General features: G+C 37.6%; 1 protein-coding gene across 1 annotated transcript in view; it reads right to left on the minus strand.

Moving 5' to 3' along the window:
• Window positions 1-12384, minus strand: part of necab1 (N-terminal EF-hand calcium binding protein 1) — a 37454-nt gene that overhangs the window by 20044 nt on the left and 5026 nt on the right. Inside the window, exon 3 of the mRNA XM_010773007.1 lies at window positions 5799-5907. Within this exon, the coding sequence (XP_010771309.1) occupies window positions 5799-5907 (109 nt within the window). The remainder of the gene's footprint in view (window positions 1-5798; window positions 5908-12384) is intronic.

A 12384-nucleotide genomic window follows, 5' to 3' on the forward strand; every position in this document is an offset into this window, starting at 1 on the left:
TCTTAAATAAATGATTTTATAGAGTTAATTCAAAGTGGATCCAAATTCACTTAAATTCTAAACTTTTCAGCGTTAATGTCATCACGGCCTGACATCTCGGTGGAAGTGATGTCCTCAGCAGGAAGGATGTGATATGGCGGACATCATTACATGTCTTGAGCACAGATGTAAGCTATTGAATTATCACAGCCAAGGTCATTGTATTTCCCATCTGTTGGCAAATGGAAGTCAAAGATTAGATACAAAAACATTAAAAGACAGTTCATCTGGACAAAGATTTCGTTTTCAATCAATGTGTCAACAACAACAATAATAATTGTGTACCAGTATGCACCTCCATGCAGTTTTCTCCATTAGCATCGTTTGGTTCCCCAGCACCCCAAGCGGCAAAGGTGAAGGCAGAGCCGTCGCTCCACTTCCAATTGTTCTCCTGCAAAAGGTTTTCAAAAGGCAGAGCTCAAGCTTCTTAGGTATTAAGACAACCAAACTGTACTTGTTCCTGGAGCATAAGTCAAACTGAGCAGGAACTCAGCGTGAGTAAAAGGAGATAACAGCTGTGGTATTAGGAGTGTGGGAAACTAGTGAGTTTACCAAACCAGAGTACAAAAAACGATTTAAGCAAGGTAACCTGATTCATCAATGTGTTCACAAAAGGTTAATCCATGATGTATGTCAATCATTCTCAGTATATGAAAATAGGTGTGGAATCCTCATCCATTTTGCGCTAAAACAAACAAAGCAAGTCACTATTAAACTCAATAGAAAATGCAAACAAACCAGTTTTAAAATGTGGGATTATGCTACCAAACCTTAATCAATAAATGTATTTCTATTGCCCCAATGTGGCAATGGGGAGCACAAGGGCTGACTTTAAATCCTCCAGCTGTTAATGTTTAACACTCAGAAGATATAATTATAAACACTAACCACATCTATCTGTAAAGTCACTCACCATGACAGCATCATAGCCTCCGATCCAGGCACCATATGTGATGCTTACGATGTTTGATAAAATTACAGATTTCAAGAATTCCTGCTCTTCAACGTCTGCCACGGAGACCTAAAGAGGGAAACATGAACAGAAGCTGAGTGGAAAGAAAGAAAGGTGGAGGGAGGATTTTATTTCTTGCCATGAATGATAATATTAACTCTTAATGTCGACATCACCTCTGCATCGCTCCGAGACTTTGGAAGTGAGGAAGAAGACGAATGTGAGGAAGCATACACTCCCTCACTAACATTTGGCTAAACACATTTTTTATAAGGAAAGGTAGGCATTGTTCTTTTCTTCAAAGTTTATAATATGAAGTTATATATACTAAGCACTTAAATTAACTTTTCTATTAAAAAAACATGTCTTGAAGACAAACAATCATGATTTTAATTAATTAATTAGAGTGTTCAGTGCTGGAAGCCACCTTGAGTCCAAAATACTCATTTTATAGTGTGGTATGAGTAGGTGGAGTTTGGGAAGTAATTGGTCGATGAGGTGTGATTTATTGTTGGCCAATTAACTTCACAACAATTTTGTGCAAGTTCATGAATCGATTTAGGCCATGAGGATTTTGTTAGATGTAGAAAACAATGTTTATTCCTGTGTTTGACTGTTCACTCTCATTCCAGAGTCATGACCATGAGGTTGAATTGGGAAGGTGGGCAATCTGCTATAAATGTGACTGGAAAGAGAGGGGGTGTAATGTTTCTGTGAAATAATGTTTTCTGTTGAAAGCTATAAATAAAATGCCTTTTTTTTTCTCCAAGAAAACCCTCTCTCAAATTGTTATGTTTTATCACCTCACATTACAACAACACTGTAAAATGATTCAGGCGTGCATTAGAAATACTTATTTACGTTGAACTGAATTATAAAAACAATAAAAAGGAAAACGTTTGTATTGACCTGCAGATGTCATCTATAAACAGCAAAAGAACAATTTTCGTTTACTTTCAGCAGGTGAGTTTATATTTAATTTTTAAATCTAATAAATTCTCCAGCCATTTCTTTTCAACCATATTATAAACTGAAAATTAACAATGTTTATTTAATTTAAAAATAGTTTAAAAACACTAAACAATGACAGGGAGATTGTTTAGTGTTGTAAATATATGATGAAGAAATCATAATAATATACTGTATATATATATATTATATAATCTTTTACTTACCAGCACCAGTCCACTGATAAGTAAGAGCACACCAAGATGAATAACTGATGCCATCTGTTTAAATATAAAATAGGAAAGTAAATACAACACACTGCGTGGTTGCAGAAAACACTTGCATTCAGATACTCTGAAGAGCCTTAACACTGGTATGAAAGTCAATCTGTTCCATTTGATTTAGAAATTAAAAAGCCATTGTCTTTCAAGCACTTAATAATTATGAATCGGAATTTTTTGCCTCTGAAATTCATTGTTCGAATTTTCTACAACTCATTTTCACAATTTGTTTTCAATGTTCACAAATTCAGTGGCAAAAATTCAGTTACAAATCAATTTCCGTGACCAACGCAGTGAATAAGCGTAGCTTGAATTGGCTGGGCGTTTGACTTGATCTAAAATCGATTGCTTTTCCTTGGGTTCCAGGATGATGATCTACATTTTTTGTAGCTAAATATTTGCAGCTGCATTTGTGAACATTAAAAAAAGGTGAAAACAATGTGTTTTCGAACAATGGAATTCAGAGGCAAAAGATACATAATTTCAATGCATAATTTTTCAGATGGAACAGATTTACTTCCATACACTGGGCTGATTCAAACAGGTTTTTAATTCATTAAAATTCGAAATACTTTCAATTTTACTTTTTAACTTTTCAATACAATATTTTCAATTTAGTGACGTCCAAGCACCCTTAAAATAAAGTTATCTTTTGGAAGAAAATTCCTATTATAATTAAGAATAATAATTTGATGCAATGCTGAGAGGGAAGTCTTACCTTTGTTGTGAGGATTATCTGATGATGTTGTCTTTGCGGAAGAAGGTAGTGAGTGATGGAGGGAAAAGAAAACGCAGTCTTTATAAACCTTCAGCTGTGGCTTAAAGAGTTCATTTAAACACTGTTCAATTATTCCAATGAGGACACGTTCAATACAATTTGGCAATTTCCCATGAAAGGAAGGTGTGAAGTGAGCCAATATTACTCCACCTTGGACAATTTAGGGTTTATACGTGGCCTTTGAACAAACCCCTCTGGATGTTAAGGTGTAATCTTGTTTAACTTCTAATTAACTCAATTAACTTAACCTAATTCACTTAAATGTGTCATAGGACACATTTAAATTGCGTTTTTTAGAGTAAGGACATATTGTTCGGCTCAAGTCACACCTTTTAGTTTCAACGTGTATGTATTGTAGAAAGAAATAACATACAGAGTCTTGAGTTTCATATATTTCAGTCATCGTCAAGACAACTTAATTCCCATAATGCAACTCAATGATCTTTGTATTCACATCATCATGACAGTTATCTTTAAGTCTGACATATGTATGAAAAAAGGGCGGGAGTAATGGCTTAGGCAAAGAGAGTCCTTGCAAACCAAGATAGAGTAAGATAAGAGTAATGGATAATGTAACTAAGTTTAATTTAGAATAAAATATGAACTTTATGTTTTTATCAGAGAAGCATTGAGCCACTTAGTATCGGCCACATCCGTCTGCGGTGCTGAACAGTAGCAGTATGATAATAAAAAGGGTTTGTTTGACTTTCATCAATATTATTTAATGAATATACGCTTTAGGGTGTATATACTAAATAATTGTTTGTATTTACTAAAGGTGTGTTGAATCTGTTACTCTTTGAAAAAGTTAAACAGTGCTTTGCAAGGAGAGAATAAAACGCTGAAAGTTTATAAAGACTGCATTTCCTCTCCATTAATAACTCACTGCCTGCTTCTGCAACATCATCAGATCATCATCAAAGATATGTCTTTAATCCTTCCTCTCAGAACTCAGAGAAATGTTCTATAAGGAGGGTGCTTGGATGGCACAAAATTAAATTAAATGTTTTAAAAGTTAAAACAGCTTTAATTTTAATTAATCAAAAACATGTTTGAAAGAACCCAGTGGTTAAGCTCTTCTGCTTTGTCTGAATGCAAACATGCAAATGTCATTTTTCTGTGTACGACCATGCAGTGTGTTGTATTACATTGGATTTCAATGACTACTTTTTTTACGATTATGTATTTTAGTGTTGCCTCTGTGTTTAGTGTCCTGTCTGTCTGTAACTTTGTGTGGTAGTGTTACCACTGAACAGGTCTCTCTTGAAAATGAGACCTTGTGTCTCAATGAGATTTTACACCTGTATAAATAAAGGCTAAATAAAAAAATAAAATAAAATTGCATTCCCTATTTTATCTTCAAACAGATCAGTCATGATTTTAAATTAAGTTTATTTTCAGTTTAAACTATTTAAACATAAACTCACCTGTTTAAAGTGAACTAACATGTTTCTGTTAGATGTTGTTACACATTGAAATACATCTATTGTTTGAGTTTTTATTCAAGTAGCACAGTATGGTTTGAAATGCAACTTTCATAAAAATCCTTCTCCTTATCAAAGTTTCTGCTGAAGAGCCAATACGTGCATTCCATTAAACTGTTTCTTTAAAAAGATGTTCTACAACTATAACACATTGATGGCAAAAATACAATTGTACATGGAGACTCCTCTAGCAAAGTAACAATACTTATGTTTCATGACACAATACCAGTTAGCTTGCTGATGGCCTACCATGGGTTAAGATGACTAAATACATGCATTAAAAATAGGGGGTTTAACCCGTTGTTCATATACTCTGTTTGTGCATACATTGTTAAAAGAGGTAAACCCTTTTCTGTGCAATTTATATTAAACATATTATCCTCCCTAGTTCTGGACACTATCTGAATTATTATTTCAATATCTTCAAGGCTTGAGCCAGGCCTAATCAAAATACTCAATTGTTGGTACTGTGCCTTTATCACGTTTCAAAGGGTAAATGTCCTGAAGTGTAGCTCCATCCTTCAGGAGAACGAATGGCAGCGACGGCTCCAGCTTCACCTTCAGCGCATGGCGAAGAGGGAGCCGAACAATGCTGGAGTTGCAGACAAAACGATTGTTGTTGTTGTCACATTGATTGATGTCTATTAAGAAGGGACATGAACACAGAACAATCTTTTTTCAACAATATTGAAGAAGGATATTAGTAGATTTGATCAATTGAAAGTTAAATCTTTGTCTAGATGAACTGCCTTTTTATGTAATAGTTTTGTTTAATCTTTAACCTGCAAATGGGAAATACAATGACCTTATCTGAGCAAGAACTTACGTCTGTGTTGAGGAAATGTAATGTCCGCCATATCACATCCTCCATGAAGAAGACATCACTTCCATCCATATGTCAGGCCTCGATGACATTAACGCTGGAAAGTCTCATCCTGATTTGGATCTTCTTTCAACTAACTTGTTAAACGAAGTATTCATTCTCAATGTAACAACAATTTCGGACCACAGCTCAACATGTCTGTGTGCGGATTGGGATTTAATTGAATAAACTTGATACCTGAATACTTGCATTCAATAAAGACAGAAAAACTATTGATGTCATTTTTCACATCCAGTTTAATAGTGTGTGAAAGATCTACTCATCTTTATATAACATAAGAAGACAGTTACTTTGCCATCCAAATGTCCTAAAGCTGCCAAGTTCCATTAAATCCAAACTGCATCACCTTCTACATCTCCTCCATTATTCACAACTCACTTCTGACCTCTATGGAATAAAGTAAGAATATAAAAAAGCAAAAAAATGTACTTACTCTGTGTTGTGAGTGTCAATCGTGTGGAAGAGCTCCTGCAACTCTTCAGCTGTCAAGACTCCGTCAGAGAAGTAGGATTTGAACTCATCAAAGGAAAGTTTTCCATCATCTGGGGAAGGAGCACAAAAGGGAACTTGTCAACACAGTGCTAGGACATCGGGTGAAGTGGCCATTTTCATAGACTCGCTACATACAAAAGATGTTTGAGTTAAAAGTCTCATTTGTTCTGCACGTGTGTTGTACATAACAACCGTATGAAATGTAAGCTTTCATGGCGGGCAAAATATTTAAGGAGCACTGTAGCTCAGATTTAACTCCTCATGTTTCAATAACGTAAAAAGTGTAATGATGTTAAATAAAAAATGTAAGTCGACCTGATAAGCAGAAAAAAAAAGGCTGACATGAGACCAGATACAGCCCCTTATAAACTGCAGGGGCTGAATCAGCAAAATACAGCATCAAGCAAATTGATCAATGTCCCTTTAAATTAACACAAAAACATTGAAACATTATTTCTTGTTTTTAATGTTGTAGTAAAGAACAGGGAGAGATCACCATGTGTTGCTTTAACCAACTTCATGGAAATCCGTAACAATGATTCATTTTTATGATTTGAGGCAATCATGCTCAGAATAAAAAGGCTTTAGCTATGTGAAATATGGAAGAGGTAAAAGTAAACAACATGTTTTCTTGTAGCAAAATCATCGACCACAGGTGAAATATTTTTCCTGGCTGCAGTATTCTGTTTGTGTGACTAGAGGTGGCTGATCTTAAAATGTTCACAGGATGTGTGTTGCATGTCACTATATGTGAGCAAGAGGGATGCACCAATGAGAACGCACATTCCTCAAGGGCACACTGACTCACTCGATGAGCTCAGAAATAATCTTGGAACGGACCTGCCATATTAGTGCTGTTTACACAACAAAAACAACAAAAATGTGGGATGACTTCTTACCTTGCTGCATGACAAGACACACAGCACGTAAATAATGAGTTTTAATAAGCTCTTTTGGCTCCTTGAGGATTTTCTTTGCTAGATTCTGTCAAATGTCAGAAGAAAAACACGATGTGGTTTATTTGTGTGATACCAGCAATCATTGTCACTGGTGAATACCTTACATCAGTGTTTCTCAAACTTTTTCTGTCAGGCCCCCCCTTTGGAGAAAAAAAAAAGTCGGGCCCCCCCAACACAAATAGTCAGGCTCAGTGGCGGCGCCAGAGATTTATTTTAGGGGTGCTGTGGGGTAGCTTGACGTTTCATAGAGGGTGCTCAAACATTTTGGGTTTCCCATTAATTAAGCAGGGGTAAAGTGCTATTTTTCTATAGGTGGTGTGTGGACCTCACATAGGGGGGTCCGGGGGCAAGCTCCCCCCGGGAAGATTTATTTTTAAATATTGAAGTTAAAAGCATCAATCTGGTGCACTTTGAGAGCAAAATGAAGAGATCTATGGATACAATTCTCAACAACCATATGAAACAGAACTGTCAACAGATTTACTTTTTCTTTATGGATATTTTACAAACCACCCTTTTAAACTTTATTCTTTTTTTGATGTCATATAGTATTTCATACCTGTTTTTCATTTATTCTTTTATTTTTTTATAACTATAATGATCATATAACGTGTGCCTCGGAAATAATTGTTTACATTAATGGTGACCAAAACGTTTGAGACCCACTGAGATAACTTAGACTAAAGTTAACTATCTAAACACTCAGAGAGTCCTTTAGTTCACTGAGCCTCTCAGTCTGACAGGAGAGGACTCTTTATATCCATTAGCGTAGCTCGCTAGCACCAGAAGCTAACAACTACGATCTCCGGTACGCTTTCTCTCTCTCGCTCGCGCACACACGCACACAAAATGGCTCGTTCCACACACACACAGAGCTGAGCTTTAATGAAACACAGGGACCCAGACGTAATAGTACTGTATCATATTATTTTCGAATCAATAATCTTTCAAATTATGATCTTTTTTTATTTTTTTAAAAATAACCATTTTCCATCTGGTCTCTCGCGCCCCACCTTTCATGCCTCTGGGGCGCACCCCCCACTTTGGGAACCACTGTGTTGAGCATTCAACCAATGTGTTAGGTTCGGCTGTAAAGAAAGCCTTAAACCTGCATTATTTTTATTAACCAGCAGAGATGGACTGGTTGCAAAAATGAGTCAGATTGAATAAAAGTCTATGGAAAAATAAATCAGATTATTATAGATGCTAGGGTTGCTCAGGTACCCTTTTTTTCATCAATGTGAAAACAATAGTAAGATCACTGTATACAACCCATGAGTGAAAGAGGTGTCCTGTAAAGATAACCTTCCCAAAAACGTTTGCCATATAGTTAGTTCAGGTTAATAAAATGTGTGTGCTTGCACATCACTTGGCTGTTACAGGGTTTTCAGCTGACAGAGCAGTGCAACACGGATTGGACGAGGATATTATAAAGCAATAGTTGATGTGGAAACTTGTAAAAATAAAAATTAAGTGATCAGGACCTTCAAATTAGAATGACTATCCACCTGTGTTTGCATCTTCCCGTTGACTATCCTTCACTCATGAAGAAGCTGTACTGCTTAGAAGGGCAAAAAGACAATGATGGTAATGCCTTCAAGTGTGGGTAGGTTAGTAATTGCATGGTTAAGTGAGTTTATGTGTTTGCAGCGGGAGCGGGTGGTTTCAGGTGCATGAATCTATCAATGATAAACTACTTGTATCTGTAGGCAATAGAGACACATTTGCACACACTGTCACACACAGTGTAAAACAAGTCTATTATGTTGGCAATGATAGCTTTGCTCTACGCTCTAGGCTTCTGTTCGGGGCCAGAGAGCTGTTATTAGTGCGTGGGAGATAACAGAAAAACAGACACACAAACGCAACGGCTAAGGCATATTGTAATAGACTGACAGGAGATGTCGGCCTGTAAAAAATATTGGAAACCTATGGATTCTGACATTCTTTATATGTTGTGCTTTATTGAACTCTCTCTTAAGCGAGTACACAGTATCAGGGGCGGCGCCAGGGGGGAGCTAGGGGGTGCTGAAGCACCCCCCAGGATTGCCAAAGCACCCCCTAAGCACCCCCAAGAAATATGTTTGTTTTTAAAAAAAAAATTGTTTAAATTAAATTAGAAAAATTATTGATTACATCAATGCAAATGTGAAACAAACAAATGTTTGACCAAAAACAAATATCTATAAAGAAATAGTAAATCTGTTTACAGTTCTGTTTCATATGTATGTTGACAGATGTATCCATAGATCTCTTCATTTTGCTCTCAAAGTGCACCAGATTGATGCTTTTAACTTCAATATTTAAATAAAATCTTCGGGAGAATTTCAAAATGCAAGATGGGGGAGTGCTAGTGGATCGCCGGAGCTGTTAGATTAACATTAACATGCTTATATTGTAGTTCTAAGTGCAATGCCTTGCGGCCTGTAACACCATCTTTGATGGAGCATATGTGTGGGCAGGAAAGGAGTGAGCAGAGAGGAGAGTAGTTGTCGATTTTTGTTCTGTTTTCTGTGACTATCTGCCTCACCCTATCAGACTTTCAGTTGCGCGCTACTAAAGAGACGTGTTACCATGGAAACCAAACAATGGTTCAGCTGTATTAAAGTCCGAGTGGAAACAGTTGTGTGTAAATCTGATTTTTGTGAGAAATCGGGAGAAATGCGGGAGAAATATGACCCCGGGAGGAAACCGGGAGAGGGCAAGAAATCGGAGGTCTTCCCGCGGAAAATCGGGAGGGTTGACAATATGAGTGCAGTAGAAAATTCAACTGTAGCGCTGGTGCATTAATGGGAAACCCTTAAAGTTTGAGCACCTCTATGAAACGTCAAGCTACCCCACAGCACCCCTAGAGAAAACTCTGGCGCCGCCACTGCACAGTATACACATATGCATGATCATCGAGGAACATCAGGACAAGTCAAAAATGGGCCGCGAATTATAACCTGACATTAATACGACCAAATCCAAAATACTGTTGAAACAAATCCAAGGTTTGTTATGTTGTTTTGTATGCAGTGAAATGGTATGCAAAGTCAAAACCCCTTAAAAGTACACCCCTGTAGCGAGGATAAAAACTAAACACAGAGAAAATACCTGTGAGAAATGTAAACCGGAAGTAAGCGGAGTAAGTTCCCCTTACTGCGATAAATGTCGAATTGATTTTACAGTCGATATCTGGCACTACTCATCGACTAAAAAAACACCAGATTATTGAAGTATTATTTGAATTATTTGAAGTATGTAAAGTAACGTGTTATGGCAGGAAAGTTCAATCTGGTATACTTCATTTAATGTCACCTTATATAGAATGTGTGGTTAAAATTGTGATTTCCTGCATTGAGTGACTTCTGGCCTAAGCCAGATACCAAGGAGAGGCCCCTAGGGGGCGTCTGCTCTGCGTTAAATTACTCACTAAGTCCCTTGCAATCAACAGGGGAATTCCCCCGATACATTTCAGATAAATAAGTGCAGTTAAAAGTGCTGTAGACTATAAATGTTTATCTCCTACACCATCCTGCAGGCCCCTTTGGAAACTTGGGTCACCCAGCATTAAATGAGATAAAGGGTCCTTTGAGCTTATACAATAACAAGTATCATTCCTAAGTAAGGCGGACGTTGGGTGAAGGGAAGTTCAGGGAAGCCATTAAGCGATAAAGAACAATTAACTTCTGTAAAGATACCAGTGATACGAATTGTTGTGTGTGTTAAAGAATGTTAGGGAATGAGTATGGTGTCCTGCAAAGAGTCCTCGGTCATGACCCAAAACATTTGATTGGGGATCTGCCTGAGGGCAGAGGGACAGAAACACCCCACACACACCAGCATACACTGTGAAGCAACAGATGGAATCAACAAAAGCGACTTACTAACCTGGGATCACCGCCGCAGACCGGAAACCAACCAATGAAACACTACCAACGTCCACTGGCTAGCTCGGCTCAGAAGTGAACTCTGTGGGATAAAAGTGATGATCCATTGAAGATCTGGCGGCTCTTGTTTTTGACCCTTGCCCGTTGCCTAGAGACGCGTCTCAGCATGCGGTGGTAGAAACCTGAGCCCGGAAGAACTGCTGTCAGAGTGCTCGTGATTAGGAGATTAGGTGATGTATTTATGATTCTGCCAGGCCGAGGACAGCCCGCAGTGAATAAGGGGTAATTTTTTTAAAAGCTTAAAGGTATCAGTCGCAGAAATATTTTCCAGTTAATTACTACAATAAGGCAATTGTCTTTGTAATTACGCAATTTTCTGAATAGCATGGTTTAAAAATATGCAAATTAGCCATTATTCTCATGCAAAATATGTGCATATTTTAAACACATTTGCAGGATAGAAATCTGTACTTTGGATAAAGCCAGGTTAGATGAAAATTTGTTTCTATATTTGGTAGTCCAGTATTAGTATCTGAGGCTTTACAGAAGGGAGTTTGGATATCTCTTTTTATCACTCCAATAAAATCCAGAAAATAGCTGTCAACCAGCCCTAAAATATTCAATTTTTGGCCATGGTTTTAGGTATACATGTTGTCATATATTCAGGCTATGATGATATAGTGAGAACAAGACGCCCTTCTGTTAAAAGCCTTCCAATGAATATTGATAGAATTATAACTGGAAAGGTTGGTGTGTCACGTGCAGCCTGAATTGAAATTTTGAACCTCAGAGAGGCAGAAAAAAATCATTGTTGAGAAAAAACGACCTTGTAAAGATGGCAGCGAAGGCGGCTAGGCTAAAACCCCTCCCTGTTCTTTGGAATGACAGCTGCGCCTCCGACGCAGCTCCGGTGAAGGTATTCATGTCGGGGTCATTTGTTTTTTGTAATAATGCTTGCTTGCGTGGGCAAGTGACAACTCGTTGTCATCTTCCTGTAAAACTTTTTTTTTTTTCGCCCGTTCTTGTTGCCATTTGAGATTGTACATCTAGGCGGAAAAGGCTAACCAGGAAGTGTTTTGGCCACACACGTGACGCAACTGAACGAAATCACGTTTGTCTGAAATGACACCCAGGCCAATGAGATTTCGTTTCTGGTTTAAGACCGCCTTTGTGCTTTCACCGATTGGTTGCTGATACAAAGGAATAATGACCATATTAGATCCGAGAGATTGTCAGGAGAGACACAAGCTTTCTAACGATAAGTCTCTGTTGACATGGTGCACAGCAGCGGTCAGCGGACTTTTATGTTACTACGAAAGCAAACTTTGGTGAATTAGGAAAAGCAAATCTAACTGACGCAAATAGACCCAAACCCTATAGTAATAAAACATAAAGGGTATTTTGTAGCGTTTCCTTCCAAAACCTGAAAGAAATACATTGTTATATTGAATCAAAATAGGCATAAAAGCCAAAATTGACCGTGCTTGAAAAACAATGTTTTTGCCGCCGGTCTCGCCTTTAAGCAGATTATTGTTTAGCCCCCTTAATCCTGGGCGCTGCTTGAATTTCCCTTCCTTTGAGAAATCCGTCATATAGGAAACGGCGGCCCGAGCAGAGATTCGGGCCCAACATTATCCTTGTTAATTACACCAACATTGATTGTTTAAATTGTGTGCAAGCTTTATGTATTTTTCCC

The sequence above is a fragment of the Notothenia coriiceps genome, unplaced genomic scaffold, assembly GCF_000735185.1.
Source record: "Notothenia coriiceps isolate Sejong01 unplaced genomic scaffold, NC01 NC01_scaffold00011851, whole genome shotgun sequence".
Lineage (NCBI taxonomy): Eukaryota > Metazoa > Chordata > Actinopteri > Perciformes > Nototheniidae > Notothenia > Notothenia coriiceps.